At 38.9% G+C, this 17,924-nt stretch overlaps 1 protein-coding gene across 6 annotated transcripts in view; it reads right to left on the reverse strand.

Annotated features, from left to right (window-relative positions):
* Window positions 1-17,924, reverse strand: part of LOC106088392 (DNA-binding protein Ikaros) — a 122,921-nt gene that overhangs the window by 6,702 nt on the left and 98,295 nt on the right. For all 6 annotated transcript variants that reach the window (XM_059370421.1, XM_059370418.1, XM_059370422.1 and 3 more), the window contains exons 3-6: window positions 6,424-7,161; window positions 6,143-6,361; window positions 5,730-6,069; window positions 5,148-5,564 (exon numbers count right to left, since the gene is read on the reverse strand). In XM_059370421.1, coding sequence (XP_059226404.1) covers window positions 5,148-5,564; window positions 5,730-6,069; window positions 6,143-6,361; window positions 6,424-7,161 — 1,714 coding nt within the window. The remainder of the gene's footprint in view (window positions 1-5,147; window positions 5,565-5,729; window positions 6,070-6,142; window positions 6,362-6,423; window positions 7,162-17,924) is intronic.

Below are 17,924 nucleotides of genomic sequence, written 5' to 3' on the forward strand. Positions count from 1 at the left end.
ATACTTAATACTAATGCAGGTCATTGGAAATTGCAAATGGGCCATATCGGTTCAGATTTAGATATAGTTCCCATACGAACCGATCGCCAGATTTGACTTCTTGAGCACCTGGAAGCCGCAATTTTTGTCCGATTTGGCTGAATTTGAGCATGTAGTGTCGTTATGACTTCCAACAACGGTGCCAAGTACGGTTCATATCGGTTTATAACTTGATATAGCTCCCATATAAATCGATCTCGCGATTTGAATTCTTGAGTCCTTACAAGCCGCAATTTTTGTCCGATTTGGCTGAAATTTTGCATGCGGTGTTCTGCTACGACTTCCAACAACTGTACGCAATGCGGTTCAAATTAGTCTATAACCTGATATAGCTCCTATGTAAACTGGTCTCACGATCATCCTTGTTCGGTTGCTTGAAGCTTTAATTTTTGCTGGTTTGGCAGAAGTTTAGAATATAGAACAAAATTATTCCCTTCAACTAAATTTATTTTGTATAAATCTTCAGCAGAATCCAGGGTGGTGGGTTCCCAAGATTCGGTCCGGTATAAATCTTTAGCAGAATCCAGGGTGGTGGGTTCCCAAGATTCGGCCCGGCTGAGCCAAAAGGTTTTTCTGGTTCGATGCACGGTTTTACTGGTTCGTCTTGGAATCGAATCCGTGGTTTCGAAGTCGTCTGTGTCTATTTGTTTACCTGCTATTCGAGGGGTGGCCCATGGTTACATTTTGCGTCTTAGTCTATTTATACACTACACCACTACTGTGGTACTGGGTGTTATAACTTTGTAGATTTGTTTGTAATAACGAGAAGGAAGAGAGATCGACCCATTGATAAGTGTACCGATCGACTCAGAATCAATTTCTGATTCGATTTAGCTATGTCCGTCCGTTTGTTTTCCCACATTAATTTGTGAACAAATTACAGGTCGCTATTTTCATCCAATTATCTTAAAATTTGGTACAGGCATGTTTTGTCGCCTAGACACGAAGCCTATTGAAATTGGAAACAATCAGTTCAGATTTACATATAGCTTCCATGTATATATTCGTCCGATTTTAACTAAAATTGCAATAACAACGTTATTTATTAACCAATTCTCTCATAATTTGGTAGGACGGATTTTTTATGACTCTTGACATTACTGGTGAAATTCAAAAACATCGGTTAAGATTTAGATTTAGCTTCCATATACAGGGTGGCTGATGAATATTGCTACAATGATGAATATTGCTACATTTTTTTTTCGGTGTATGGAATACATTTTTCTTTTATTCATGTTAAATTAAATTATTAAATTAATTATTAAATTATTATTAATTAAATTAATTAATTAATTAATTAAATTAATTATTAAATTATTATTATTAAATAGAAAAAAAGTTATTACATTTTTTTTTGGTAGCGGCTTTCATCAGCCACCCTGTATGTATATATTTTACTTCAAGAGTAACTGCAAGCACATTTATGAGCCAATCTTCCCAAAAACACTTTTCTCCACGACTGCCACAATATCCTAAGAGTTTGGCCGAAATCGGTTCAGATTTAGATATAGCTCCCATATATATGTTCGTCCGCCTTTAAATAATATTGCAATAATGGGATCATTTGTTAACAGATTCTTTCGAAATTGGGCAGGAAGAATTTTTCTATGAACCTTAGTATTTTTGTTGAAATTCATAGAAATTAGTTCAGATTTAGATATTGCTCTCATATATATAGTTCGCCTGGTTTTGATTTCTAGAGACACAGCAAGCACATTTATTTACCAATCTTTTCAAAATTTTGCGCAACGCTTTTCTCGACGACTACCACAATACCTAAAGAGTTTGGCCGAAATCGGTTCAGATTTAGATATAGCACCCATATATATGAGTTCGTCCGACTTTGTGTAATACTTCAATAATGGGGTCATTTGTCACGAAATTTGGATCTCTTATGACAATACACATTTTAAGTTTGTTAAGTTTTATCAAAATCGGTTCAGATTTCTATATATACATATGTACCACCTTATTTGCACATATTGCAGTTTTGAACACATTTGCTTGAAATTTGATACGGGTTTTTATATAACCCATCTGCAAACCTTCACCGAAGTCCACCAAATTCGGTTCAGAATAAGATATAGCTCCTAATTTCCACTTATAGGCCAGGTGTAGGGTATTATATACTTTTGTTTTTCCTTGCTTGTTTCTTTATATTGTAACGACCTGCCAGGCCAGCTCTCATTTTGAAAGGCCCACATGTGTGCGGATGATGTGCAGGTTTATAGAAGTAGGAATGTCTAAGGAATGTCTAGATGACCATGTTAGGATGGGGCTATACTTATTTCGTCATTCCGTTCGTAACACCTCGTATTATTCGTGTAAAACCCCAATATATATATATATATATATATATATATATATATATATATATATATATATATATATATATATATATATATATATATATATATATATATATATATTCTTGATCCTCATGATATTTTAAGTCGATCTAGCCATGTCCGTACGTCTGTCTGTCCGTCTTTGGAAAGCACGCTAACTTTGGAATGAGTAAAGCTAGGCGCTTGAAATTTTTCACAAATACTACTTATTAGGGTTGGTTAGGATTGTAAATGGTCCAAATAGGTCCATGTTTTGATATAGCTGCCATATAAACCTTTCTCCCGATTTACTTCTTGATCTTCTAGAGGGCGCAATTCTTATCCGATTTGGCAGAAATCTTACACGTTGCGTTTCGTTATGACTTCCGATTACTGTACCAAGTATGGTTTAAATCGGTCTATAACCTGACAACCTGCAAACTTGCCCATTAACATTCCATTAAGGAACTGGAGCAAACTTCCCACAAATCAATGAGTGTTGTCCGATTCAATTTAAGGGACCTCCTTTTTCTAGCCGAGTTCGAACGGCGTGCCGCAGAGTGACACCTCTTTGGTGAAAAGTGTTTACAAGGCAAAGTACCTCACAAATGTCACCAGCATTAGGAGGGGATAACCACGGCTTAAAAACTTTTCTGATGTTTTTGCCAGGATTCGAACCCAGGCGTTCAGCGTAATAGGCGGAAATGCTTACCTCTGCCCTACGATGGCCAGATTTCACTTCTTAAGGTCCTATAGGGCGTAAGATCGATTTGGCTGAAATTTTGGACAATGACTTCTACTATGGGCGCCAAGATTTAAACCCAGTACGATCCGAATCGGTCCAAAACCTGATATAGCTCAATTAGCATAACAATTCCTATCCATTATACTTTGTTTGCCTATAAAGACATACCGGGTAAAGATCTTGACAAATACGATCCATGGTTGAGGGTATATAAGATCCAGCCCGGCCGAACTTAACACGATTTTACTTGTTTATAGCTGATTCGGTTGCCTTCTCCTTAGAAGTATTTTAACATCTTCTGTATTGCACACTGGTTAAAATTTTTCCACATGGGGATTCGAAATAGGTTTGGTGGTCGTTCATAGGAGTGGTGTGCCTTGTGCCACTTTCTGCCTTATCTTTATGTCATGGTACCCACAATTTTTCCACTTGTTCCTTTGCATATGGTTCATCTAGACTCTAAGGACCTGGTCAAAAATCGTGTTAGGAACTTGACCAAATATGAAGAGAGAAACTATTTGGCTTTACTTTGTTCTTCAAAAAGAATGCCAAGTATGGTATAGGTTAGGTTAATGTGGCAGTCTATTTTTTTTCTTAAACAGACTCAGTCTATTTTAGCCCATTGTGATACCATAGTAGCGACATACAAGGCCTCAGGTGGGAATTGAACTTACGACCCCGCACTGGAAAGCGGAGTGTGCTACCAACTCAACGACTGGAGTGGCTTCCTTTTTATGTAACCTTAACTGAATTTAAGCCGATTTATGTGACCCCGCATTCAGTTTCAATGGGCCGAGCGAAGCAGATATATCGGGAAAATCCGATATAAAGGGTGATTTTTTTGAGGTTAGGATTTTCATGCATTAGTATTTGACAGATCACGTGGGATTTCAGACATGGTGTCAAAGAGAAAGATGCTCAGTATGCTTTGACATTTCATCATGAATAGACTTACTAACGAGCAACGCTTGCAAAACATTGAATTTTATTACCAAAATCAGTGTTCGGTTCGAAATGTGTTCATTCACCGTAACGTTGCGTCCAACAGCATCTTTGAAAAAATACGGTCCAATGATTCCACCAGCGTACAAACCACACCAAACAGTGCATTTTTCGGGATGCATGGGCAGTTCTTGAACGGCTTCTGGTTGCTCTTCACTCCAAATGCGGCAATTTTGCTTATTTACGTAGCCATTCAACCAGAAATGAGCCTCATCGCTGAACGGTGAATGAACACATTTCGAACCGAACACTGATTTTGGTAATAAAATTCAATGATTTGCAAGCGTTGCTCGTTAGTAAGTCTATTCATGATGAAATGTCAAAGCATACTGAGCATCTTTCTCTTTGACACCATGTCTGAGATCCCACGTGATCTGTCAAATACTAATGCATGAAAATCCTAACCTCAAAAAAAAATTACCCTTTATATATATATATATATATATATATATATATATATATATATATATATATATATATATATATATATATATATATATATATATATATATATATATATATATATATATATATATATATATATATATATATATATATATATATATATATATATATATATGTATATATATATATATACGTACGATATCCGATTGAAAATACGATGAGGCTAGCCTAGAAACAATACCTGATAAAGTCAGCATTAGCGCGGATGAGAAGCGACATGTCAGCAGGAGCCGATAGATTGCCAACAGAACTTTTTTTAGACCGGAGGTGGCGCGCTTATAAAAGGAATGCATCGGGTCGCATACCCGACGCTTGGGGGAGATAGATTGGAGGTTACTTTGTTCGTCTATGACAATAAGTCTGCTCCGAAAGATTTTTAGGTAACTAAAAGCCTTTGTCCTAAGAACTTTATATAGTTTGCAGTAATTTTGTAAGTCTTTGAAACCAAATCTTCAAGTCTTTGGAATCCAACCTTCAGCAAACCACATCCTTTGACACAGGATTTGTGGACTTGTTACGCGGCGGAAGGGGCATTCCCTTAAATATCTCAATGAAATCCTCATACTAACCTGCTTAATGGGTATTAAACTAATCGAGGGTGTTATATGATTCTCATGATGATTTTTCGGCGATACGGAAGTCAAGGCACCACACAAAGCTGAACCGGCTACGGCGCTTCCCACACTGGCGCTGCTGCTTGTGCTGCTACTGGTACTTGAAGGCAACGATTTGGCATTACAATCTAAGGGATGCTCCTGTGGTGGCATACTAATGGTCAGCGGCACCGGCGATTGCATCAGGGAGTCACGATCATGCGGGCCCAAATCACCAGTGGTACTGCCGGCCGATGATGTTGTGGTACCGCCGCTGCTGCAGTTATTGTGGCTGTTGTTGTGGTTCGACGAATTGGAGTTGACGCTGGCTGTGGCTGGGTTGGTTGTGTTGCTATTGTTGTTGTTGTTGCTGTTGTTGGTTGTGGAGTGACCCTGCAAATCAAATGCACGCAAAACGCATAAGAGTACATTCTCAACGGACGAACGAGAATAGTATGAAGTAGAACAAGAAGAGGTAGAGGTAGAGGAGGAATTCAATGAATTTACTACAGAGATAAGAGAATCATTATGGTTATTAGAATTGGAACATTGGTTTACATTGAACATGGCGTTATCCGAGAGGCCATTGTCCGGCAGGGTTGAGATCTCCACATGGGGCGTTAGGAAATGCATGGGCGGTGTCGCATTCTCCAGGGAACGTAGCGATTCGCCGCTGTCGCTCTGGTGGCTGGGCATACTGTTGGCGGCCGAAACAATGGCAGCGCTCGAATTGACAGCATTGGCAGCAGCTGCAGCCGCTGCTGCTACGGCATTCAATCCGGTTGGCACATAACCGGCAGCAGCAGCGGCGGCAGCCACCTGTGATGCCTGTGACTCCAGAGCGAGTAACAGCGACGAAGAACCGCCCGGTCCAGGATTATCCAAGTCAATGCCATGTCTAGAGAAAGAAAAATGCAAATTTTAAATGCCAAAATTTTGTAACCAGTCGATTGGACACTTCAGCGAGATACCTATTGAAGAAATGTATTCTCAAGGATTTCATAGAACCCGCCCGATAACTGCACAGAGGACACGTCTTGACGAGATCATGCTGGCCCACATGTTCGTTCTGGAAATGGGCCCGCATGGCTATTTGCCTTTGGAAACCCCTATTGCAAATGGGACAATGGTACGGCAGCGTTTTGGTGTGTGTGGTAAAATGCTCCGCTAAATGGTCTTTGCGGAAGAATCTGCAAATATAAAAACAACAAAATTGAGAAACTCTTCAACGAAGGCCTTTAGGTTAACTCACCTCTTTTGGCACACCCGACACTCGTAAGGCTTGACGCCAGTGTGGCGCATTTTGTGGCGTCTCATATTCGCACCATTGGAAAATTTCATGTTGCACACATCGCATTCGAACACTTTGCGGGAGGCTTGTTGAGACGAATTCGTGGAATTGGTCGCCACTGGACTACAATTACTGCCATTGGCCAGGGCGCTGACCACCCCACCGCCTGACACCACAGACCCATGATTGTTCTCTCCACCCGAGCTTGAGGCCGAACCCTGCAGATTTTCCGCTTCACCATCCTCGTTTTTAAGGCGTGCTGCCACAGCAGCCGAATTCGATAGACATTGCACCACATGCAGCAGCAGGGTGGCCCGAGAGCTCGTCTCGAAATTGTCACAGCGTTCACAACGGAATGTAGTTACTGATGATGCATTATTGGAGGCGTTTGAATTGTTCGTTGATAGATTTGTGGGCGATATACTGACATTGGCTGTGACGGGTGTGGAGATGGGTGTGATGGTCTTCTCGCCTCCATTATCGGAGGACGAGGAGGATTGATCCTCAGAGCTGTGATGATGGAGTAGCTGTTGTTGCTGCTGCTGATGGTGTTCCTTAAGGCTACGCAAGGCATGGGCGTGTGTGGCTAATGTGTTGTGATGCAATAGAGAGGCTGTCGTTGACATATCAACAATGAGTCCATTATCTTTGAGCGAGAGCTCCATTTGACCGGCCGAACTCATTGTGTCGGTCATTTTGCTGCAAAGAGAAAGAGAGGGGAAAAAATTAATACCTAGGGGAAACATTGAAAGAGATGATATATAAGGGTAGTGATTGTCCATGCAATTGAGCAACTCCCACAAGGGCTGCAATAAACCTTGAGTGTCCATTGCGACTTTTTTTTGTTTTTTTTGTTTGTTTGTTTGTTTATTGATACCAGACATCACAAGATAAAAATCTTATAAGTGACGATGCCGGTTTAAGGAATGGATTACATCGAATATGTGTTAAGAAAAATATAAATAAAAAAGTAATTATATTATAAAATTTATCATAAGAGAATTTTTTTAGGAATTATACTTTAAATATAGTGTTTGAAAATTGTTTTCTTGAAAAGAGTAGCATTACTTATGGTTTGGATGTTGGATGGCAAATTGTTCCAAAGACGAATACTGTTGATTAAAAATTGTTTTTCAGAGTTTGAGGTTCGGAAGCGTGGTAGAATGATTTTTAGTCCTCTGCCAGATCGAGCAAAATGGAGATGATCATAAAGATATTTTGGCTGCTTAAGATAGATTATTTTTTGCAGTAAAATAACGCATTTCGCTTTGAGGAGGTTTTCGAAACTAATGTCGAATATTTTGTGGGCGAATTGAGAAATTCGGTCTCTCCTTTTCTTATTAAATATGTAGCGAGCAATGTTATTGTAGCTTACTTTTAGTTTGTTGAAGTCTCTCGAATCACAATTTGCGAAAATTTCACATCCATAAAGTAGAGTAGGTATAAGGTAAGATTTCGCTAAAAGCATACGTACTTGAAAAGGTGTAGAAGTCCGCACAGACCACAAACTTCGCAGCATTCCTTGAACTTTACCAACAGCTTTGTTTATATGATTAGTCCAAGTCAGTTTGGAATTGAATATTACACCAAGGTTGCAGGATGTATCAACAGTTTCTATTACCGAGTTGTTCAAAGTAGCTCTTACAGGAGGAATCTGGGTGGTTGATCGTTTTAAAATTTTCATCAGTTTAGTTTTTGACGGATTTAGACAGAGACTATTTTTACTCGCCCAGTTCTGGATTTCATTCAGATCGCAATTAATATTATTTATACATGATTGTACGCAATTTGGTTTAGCGCTGGAGAAAAGCTGAACATCGTCAGCGTACATTTGCACATTACAATGCATTGGAATATCAGGTAGATCATTTATGTATACAGAAAAAAGTAAGGGACCAAGGATAGAGCCCTGCGGAACACCTCTAGGTACATCAAGTGCCGCAGATGTTGTATCACCGACATTGACGGATTGACGGCGTCCGGTAATGTATGATGAAATCAGTTTACAGGCCGGTTTGGAGAAAAAGAAAAGTCTGTCAAGCTTCGAGATAAGAATATCATGGTTCACTGTGTCAAAGGCTTTACTGTGGTCCAGTAAAACCAGAAATGATACCATATTATTATCCATATTTTGTCTCAATTCTTCCACAACGTCAATTAATACAGTAGAGCAGTTTCTTTTTGTTCGAAAACCAGATTGTCTATCATTCAAAAGACCTCTGAAACTCAGGAAGGCATCTATTTGAGTATTTATAATACGTTCCAAAGCTTTAGAGAAAAACGGCAGGATAGCAATCGGACGGAACTCTGAATTCTGTTTGGGTATCGGTATAATTTTTGCCAATTTCCAGTCTGTTGGGAACGTTGACTTTGTAAGAATGTTGTTATAAATGTGTGTAACAAATGGAAGTATTTTCGGCAGTACCAATTTGGCAAATCTAGGATGTATGCCATCAAATCCCATTGCGTCAGACTTTATGGTTGCAAAACTTTGTAAGACTTCTTCGGGACTAACACATCTAAACGAGAATGTGTCTTCAATCTGTGCTGTAGAAATATTAGAATAAGTGTTTGTGCCAGGGTCCACAGTATTTATTTTCAAAAAGTTTTCATTTATCTCATCTAGGTCAGAGATAGAAAGACAATCAGTGTTGGTATTGGATTTCGATCCAATTCCGATGTTCCTTATTTCTTTCCATTTTCGCTTACTATCAATTGCATTTTCGAATTTCCTTTTATAGTACTGCTTTTTGGACTCGTTAGTCTTTTTGAGCACATCTCTTCTAGCGGATTTAAACGTGTCATACAGTGTAGGCAGTCTATAACGTTTCCATCTTTTATATGCCAAATTTCGAACGCTGATCAAGTGCTTGATTTCAGGAGTAAACCATGGCTGTTGTTTTCTGTTAGTATAAATGACTTTGACAGGAACGCATGTGTCGTAAATTGAGCAAAGGTTATGATTTAGGAAGGAAACTTGTTCGTCAACACCTTCCATATAGAAAATCTCTTCCCAAGGTACTTCATCTAAACTTTGATGCAGAAGTGGCCAGTCAATGTTTTTGAAGTCGCGATATGTCGATGTACAAACAGTGGGATTAATTTCGAAGTGGTATGTGACGAAAAGCAAATCATGCTTGGAGAATGCGGGGGCATCTAGCTGATTGTAGAGAGATATTTTGGACAAATGGCTGACAAAGAACACATCTAGCAGACTCGCGTTACTTCTTGTGAAGTGAGTTGGTGCGGAATCATTCACAGGAAGTAGCCCTAGGGTTTGCATTGAGTCGGCAAGACAGCGCTCAACAAGCAAGTTGCTATTAAAATCACCAGCTACGATTATATTGTCGTACTCGATGGAAATTATATCAATAGTTTCTATTAATTCTTCAAAATCTATTGATGAATTTGGTCTGTAGACGCAACCCAGCAGTAATCTTTTCTTGTCATCAGATAAAAGTTCCAGAAATAAGTATTCAATGCGGGAAGAGCGGTTTGACATACATTTGAGAGAGCAGCTTATACCATGTTTGATATATATAGCTACCCCGCCGCCATGAGTATGACGATCCGCTCTAAACAGTTTGTATCCCGTAACATGAAAAATGCTGCTATCGATTTCAGGATGAAACCACGTTTCAGATATACAAATGGCGTCGATGTCGGAGTTAATAAATGTATCGCGAAACTCATCCATTTTGTTATTAAGACTTTGGGCATTTATGTGCACCAGTTTTAGGCCTGTTTTTTGTTTTGATAGTATTCGTATCATGCATTTTAAGTTGTCTTTGGAACATTGTTTTGCTCTATCTAATATTATAAGAAAAATAAGTAATGCTACAAAGGTTTGTATAGTTACTTAGGACTACAATGTGAAATTTACTTAAAGTAAGTGGTGTAACATTTATTTTTTCTATGCAGGAAATCAGTGAGTAACAATTTATGTAAATAATAATAAAAAGTTCGAGTAATTTATATATTGAGTCATGAAATATTTTAATTTTGATCATTATTATTGCTGGAATATTCTGCTGGCATGTTGATTGGTTCAGGACCGCCGCGAAAAAGATTGATTAATTTGCTGGTACTATCAACCATGATAGGTGGCTCATCTTTTGTTCTTTTGACATATACGAGGCCACGGAGACTAAATGTTGACTCGATGCATTTTTGCCGTTTTAGTTTAAGTGCATTTTGAAGTATTTTGTAGTTATAACTGGTAAGATTTTCGTTTACATAGATATGTTTATCGGAATCATATCCCACATGTTGTAGTTGCAATGCAGTTTTATGACTTTTTTTGAACTGCGATATATTTTTTAAAATAAAGTTTTTATCAGAGGGTGATGTTAGATTCACCATGATTGTTTCTGGAGTGTCTCTATTTTTATTAACATTGCAGACTCGATAAATTGCTCTGATGGTTGGAGTAGCAATGTTTAGATTGTTGCAAAGAGTGTCAAAAATTTGAAATAGATTTTCGTCATTTGTATAAGGGATACCGTTTATCCGAAGGTCACTCGCAACGTGTAAATTTTCGTGTTTTTGTTGTTGAACTTTTAGTTTTTCGATTTCATGTTTTAATACACCTATATCCTGGTTCATGTTTTCAATTTTGTCTGCCACTGTTTCAATTTTCTCAACACGATTGGTTATATTAGAAAGCTTTTCTGATAGCTTACCAATGTCTTTTCTAAATTCATCCATGCTCTTATCTATAACACTTAAGAGTCTAGATTCACTCTCGAGTATCAATGCTTTGATAAGCTCAGATTGTTTCTCGAACCGTTTATCTATGAGTTGAACAATACGTTGAGGAGAGTCATAATTAGACAAGCGAGGAGTTTTGCAAACGTTCTCATCAGAGTAAGATCCACGGCCTTCTCTCCACCTTTTTGGCGCCATAACCAACTTATCTGTGGTGAGCGTGTTTTCACTGTTTATTGTTGTTATTTCAATTACTGGTACTTGCTCAGAGTGTGCCATGCTAAGAGATATTTATTTATTTTTTCGGTTTGTGTTTTTTGTGAATGTTAATTGGTTCTTTATATTTTCAAGCGCAGACACTCACGAGAATTTAGATAAAGAGCACAGAGAGATGTTCAAATTTATCTAGTTTGATGTATATGTACTTGTAGCAAACAAGTTGTTTTGTTTATTTTATTTTGTTTTGTTTATTTGTATCGACGGTGTTTGACTGTTTTTCTGTTATTTTAGGTATCACAGTGAATTTGTTATGGCAGTCTTTGGTTGTCGGTAGATTGAAATGGGTTTAAACTGATGTTTCTATTAAAACTTCAAGGAGGTAATTAAAACACGTCCGTTCTCTTGTGGGATTGAGGAGAACACTTTTATTTAAAAGAATGTACATTCGTCCGCATAAAGTGCGTCGGCATAGAACCCCCGTTTCATCCCCCAATCAATCTAAGGGGGATTTTAACAGAAGGACGGACATGGGGACATGACTAAATTTACTTAGAAGGTCACGGCGATCAAGATACACTTTATGCGATCTTAGTTCTTTATTTCGTAGTTCTTTATATGTTACAAATAGAGTGAATAAATTAAAATCCCCTGTATTCTAGGTACTTATGTATGTGATTGTGTTACAAAGCAAGAGAGATGAAAAGATCACAACACTCCTTAATAAGAGTTTCCTCCAGAAGAACATAAGGATTAAATGTCTGTGGCATATTCATATGGGTTGTTGGCATTGCTACAAAAGATTCTATACCGATTCTTTCTCACTCTCATGCCTGTATCCAGAAACACTGCAAAAGTTGACATTTTCCGGGGTCCAGTACGAGAGTAATGATCTTACATTGCAATGACCAGTCAGTAGTTTCCAAGCGCCTCGACCTTCTGCGCTCCTTTTAAAATCTTTGACCCCAAGATTCGGGGTGTGTCCCACCGATTGATTTTTCCATCGGGCTCACAGTCGTCCCGGTTTGCGTGTACCACCGTGATCGTCTTCAAAAGACTTCTTTGCGGGGGCTTCTTCATCCAATCTGCCAACGCAACCGTTTTATTTTGATGCGTTTAACTATGCAATCATCGTCATATAGCTCATACAACTTGTGGTTCGTACAACGCCTATATTCTCCATTAACGCCAACTAGTCCATACATTTTACAAAGGATTTTTTTCACAAAAAACTATAAAAACCGCCTAATCTGTTTTCGCAAGTATCCATGCTTCGGAGGTAGTACCAGTGTCTTCCCTTTCGATACTTTCAAAAGCTGCAAGAGCTTCTTCCGGCGGCCGACCCATAATATCGATGTCATAGGCATAGGCGAGAAGCATATGTTCTATTGTGAGTAGTATGCCATGCCTATTAACAACTCGTGGATTTCCCAGGTCTAAAGCCACACTGACAGGACCAAATTATTTCGTTGTCTTTAGACTTCAATCTTTCACACAGTATGCTCGATAGTATCTTGTATGCCATGGGGAGGAGACTTATTCCTTTGTAGTTCGGACATGCCGTCTTGTCCCCTTTCTTGTGTACGGGACATAGTATGCTGAGGTTCCAATCATCGGGTATGCATTCTTCTAGCCAAATTGCGCAGACAAGCCGATGCATACGCCTTAACAGCTTCCGATCTTAAACACTTCAGTCGGCAACCCATCGGCTCCTGCTGCCTTATTGGTTTTCAGCCGGGTTACTGCTATATGGTCCTCGTTTTGACCGGGTGGTACACATTCTGTACCATCAACAGAGATTGGTTCTGCGGTGAACTCATCGGATACCGTCAGCTGGGAAAAGTTTTATTTCCATATCCTTAGCACACTATTTATATCAGTTACTAGATTTTCTTCTTTGTCTCTGCAGCAGGATATGCCTGTACCAAAGCCATCGATGTGATGTTTAATTCTTTGGTAGAATATCTGGACTTCATTCTGGCTCCTGAACATGTCGATTCGCTTACACTCACGTCTTTCCATTTCCCTTTTCTTCTTGTGGAAGAGACGTTTCTCCCCTTCCCTTTTCTACCGATACTTCTGCTTTGTCTGGCGCGTTGCTACTGACTGTTAGGTTGCCATGTGTGCCGCATTCTTGGCTTCAGTAGCTTTTTGGCACTCCTGGTCGTACCAAGGATTCCTTGGGGGAGGCTTTTGGTACCCAAGTACGAATTTCGCGACATTTTCCATGGAATGAGCATTGGTTTGCCACTGTGCCGTTATGTCATCAGGACAGGGAGTGTTTTCATCAAGCAATTGGGTCAGCTGAGTGGAGTATGTTGTTGCCACCTGTTGTGTTGGCAGCTTTCTGATGTCCAGCTTCCGTGCAGTATCAAATCGTACATTTCTCGCCACACTAAGATGAGTGCGAACCTTTACTGCAACAAGGTAATGATCCGAATCGATGTTCGCTCCTCGGATCGATCGTACATCTAACACGCTGGTTGAATGCCTTCCATCTATCACGACATGATCTATTTGGTTTATCATGTTTTGATCGGGTGACAGCCATGTGGCCGTGTAAATCCTTCGATGTAGGAATCTGGTGCTACTAACTACCATATTTTTTGCCGCTGGGAAGTCTATTAGTCTCAATCCATTTTCGGAAGATTCTTCATGTAGGCTTAATTTTCCAAAGATATTTTCCTCCCCTACTTTCGCACTAAAATCTCCCAGAACGACGATTTGGGAATCTTAGAAACCAATGGTTCTGATTGTTTTTGACTTGGCAAAAGCTACCTCTAGCATCCGTTAAAGGTAGTGAGATAAAATGTGCCACGAATTCATCAGTAGAACTATAAAAAGATTGGTTGGGGCGTCGGGTTAGTAGTCCATCATCCGGAAAACTTTAAGAAATTACTAAGAAGGAACCAATAAGATTTTTAACGGATCTCCTCTATGTTGACGACTCCCGTAAACGTTTTAGGATTTGCGTATCTGCACCTGGAATCTCCGCACTCTTTAAAAAGAGTGTGCAGTATACGCACTGCTGGATGTATTGGAGAAATACAGGGCACACATTACGATGGCTCAAAAACAACACCGAGATGTGACGTCCTATATTATAGATGGCATGAAACGAGGCATGCATTTGGCTGTGGATTTTTGGTTAGTGGGAGACTGAAACACCTTGTCTTTAGGTTTACTCCGGTGGATGAGAGGCTAGCCACAATCCGCATAAAGGTCAAATTCTTTAACGCCAGCCTTAATTGCGCACATGCCTTGAGGGAAGACAAGGACGAACAGACCAAGGATATTTTCTACGAGCGCCTAAATTGGAACATTATGGGTGTAAATTAAAGATATTTGGTGGTAGAAAATAGAAATGCAGGGCGGCCGCCCAACCCCCAAAAAACATCAAATGAATTGTCGGCAGCCTGAAGGGAACGCCTAACCAAAACAGAATACTAATTTAATAATTGTTCGATATACCGAAGGACAATGACCCTCTTCTTCTCTTGATTTTCCAAACGTTCGATTTTGTAAGATGTGTGCACCGTTTAAGTGGAAATATGTTTGCAATCTAAGAACAAAAAAATTGGTTGAAAAAAATTTGATCTGCAAACTGGTGAAATGCCCCACCCCAACGGAAATGTTTACCGATAGGGACAATATGTGTGTCAAATGAAAGAAATTTGGAAGTACAGTAAGGATCTGAAGTAGTAAGGCTGGGCGGACGATCGACTCCCAAAACCACCTTCCAAATGTACATATACTTAAACGAGAGGCCTGAGGGGAACGCCCCACCCAAACGGACATGTTTTCCGATTATGACTTTATGAGTATCAAATGAAAAGTATTTGCAGGTAGAGTACGAATCCTATAAGAAAACATGTCTGGCGGTCCAACCATCAAAATATCCATCAAATGGACACGTTGCCGATCGTGACAATATGGGGTCTTCCACAATGGATTACAAATCCTGTATTAATATTGGGGACCAAGTATGTGGCAGTAGGCCACTACTAATTAAATGCCTTAGTAACAGAAGTAGGCCGATGGGATGATCAAATGAAAATTCTTTGAATGTAAAATATGAATCTGATAATCAGTTTTTTGAGATAAGCCTTTTGAAGATATATGACTTTCATTTTGATTAAGAAAATCTTACCAAATTTGTATTTCCTAGTTGTAATAACCTAGTATCATTTCCTGAACTCCCAATTATTTTGACAAAGAATATATCTCCTAATTTTCTTTTTTATGGTTAATCATGCAATTGCATTTGCTTAAAATTTCGTAACATTTTGATGTCAAAAATGCAAATTTTGCCCATGAACATTCCACTATGGAACAGTTGCAAACTTCTAACATATCAATGAGTGCAGTCCGATTCAAATTTTAAACTCAATGATAGGGGGCCTCATTTTTAATGCCGAGTCCGAACGGCGGTCTCGCCAGGATTCGAAACTAGACGTTCAGCATCATAGGCGGACATGCTAACCTCCGCGCTACGGTGGCCTCCTTCAGATGTCAGTTGGAAACAAACTAACCTTCAAACAAATGAGTCTTGCCACTTAACTCGGGCGCTTTTATTTTTTTGGGGTAGTTAGGGTTATAGTAGGGTTGTTGGATTAAGTCGTTCCCGCAGAGGGTGAAAAATATCAACAATGTTGATATTTTTCTAGTCTAGGGTATCAAATGAGAGGTATTGATTAGTAGATTACGAATATGCAAACAAAGGTACGAAATTTTGACCCGGGAAGAACCTACGCGGTCTTGAGAATCTGGAACCCCCATAAACCTAAGCAATATGGATATCAAATTAAAGGAATCAAGGAGTAGATTACGAATATACAATACAATAAATAAAGCTCTACAAAGACTCTAAATTAAAACAAGTAAAGCGTGCTAAGTTTGGCCGGGCCGAATCATATATACCCTCCACCATGGATAGCATTCGTGAAGTTCTTTGAATTATTTTTCAAATATATGTGAAACTGATATGGACCGTACTTGTCATGCTGTACAAGTCATAGAAAAATATCACCTTGAAAATTTCAGACAAATTGTGTGTTGAGTGTTGCGACTCAAGAGGCTCAGAAAGTCAAATTGAGATATCGGTTTATACGGCAGCTACATTAGATCATAAACCGATTTCGATCATACTTGGCACAAGTCATACCAAAACGACATACGAAAAAGTTCAACCAAATTGGATAAGAATTGCGTCGTCTAGGACTAAAGAAGTCAAATCAGGAGAACAGTTTATATGGGAGCTACGACCATAATTCACATAGTAGTTAGAAGTCAGAGACAGAGAACGATATGTGCAAAATTTCAGCCAGATCGGATAAGAATTGCGCCCTATAGAAGCTCAAGAAGTCAAGACCCAAGATCGGTTTATATGGCAGCTATATAAGGTTATAGAGTGATTTGGACCATAATTTACATAGTTGTTGGAAGTCATAACAAAAAACATCTCACTCAAAATTTCAACCAAATTGGATAACAATTACGCCCTCTAGAGGCTCAAGAAGTCCATCAAGGAAATCGGTTTACATGGCAGCTATATCAGGACATAGACTTGTTTGGACCATACTTAGCACAGTGAGTGGAAGTTATGTTAAAACGACATATGCAAAATTTGAGCCATATCGGATTAGAATTGCGCCCTGTAGAAGCTCATGAAGTTTAATCGGGAGATCGGTTTATATGCCAGCTATATCAGGTTATGGACTTATTTAGACCATACTTACCACAGTTGTTGAAAGTCATAACAAAACACCTCATGCAAAATTTCAGCCAAATCGGATAAGAATTGCGCCCTCTAAACTCAAGATATTAAGATCCAAGATCGGTTTATATGGCAGCTATATTATATCAAAACATGGACCGAATTGACCCATTTACAATCCCAACCGACGTACACTAATAAAAAGTATTTGTGCAAAACACTAAGTGCCTAGCTTTACACCTTCGAAAGTTTGCGTGCCAGCCAGACGGACGGACATGGCTAGATCGACTCAGAATGTCGAGATGATCAAGAATATATATTTATGTGGTCTTAGACGAATATTTCGAGGAGTTACAAACATAAAGATGAAATTAGTATGCCCCCATCCTATGGTGGAGGATGTAAAAAAAATTCTATACTTACAAAAAAAAAAGAAAAATGCTTAAAAAAATCGCATATTTTTAATTTTCTTTGCAACCTACCCCATAAAGTACAGTTTTACCGCGATTTGTTAGTATACTGCAAGTAAAATATGGATTAAAGGTCCTATCCATAACAAGTCTCTTTCAACATTTAAGTAAAACTCCCATATACGCCTATCTATTGACTTTACTATAAATTTGTTGCCAAAGTACTCGTTGTATCCACAATCAAACCTAATAAATTACATCTTAGACTATCTCAAGTACATATTTATTTTTAAATCAGGTCATGCCTCAAGGCTTTTGTTTGAATTTTGATTCTGCTAAAGTCCAAATTTTGTCATAGTTGTTATGGCTTCATATTTTCTAATTGACTGGGGAAGACTTTGATTTGATTATTG

The sequence above is a fragment of the Stomoxys calcitrans genome, chromosome 5, assembly GCF_963082655.1.
Source record: "Stomoxys calcitrans chromosome 5, idStoCalc2.1, whole genome shotgun sequence".
NCBI lineage: Eukaryota > Metazoa > Arthropoda > Insecta > Diptera > Muscidae > Stomoxys > Stomoxys calcitrans.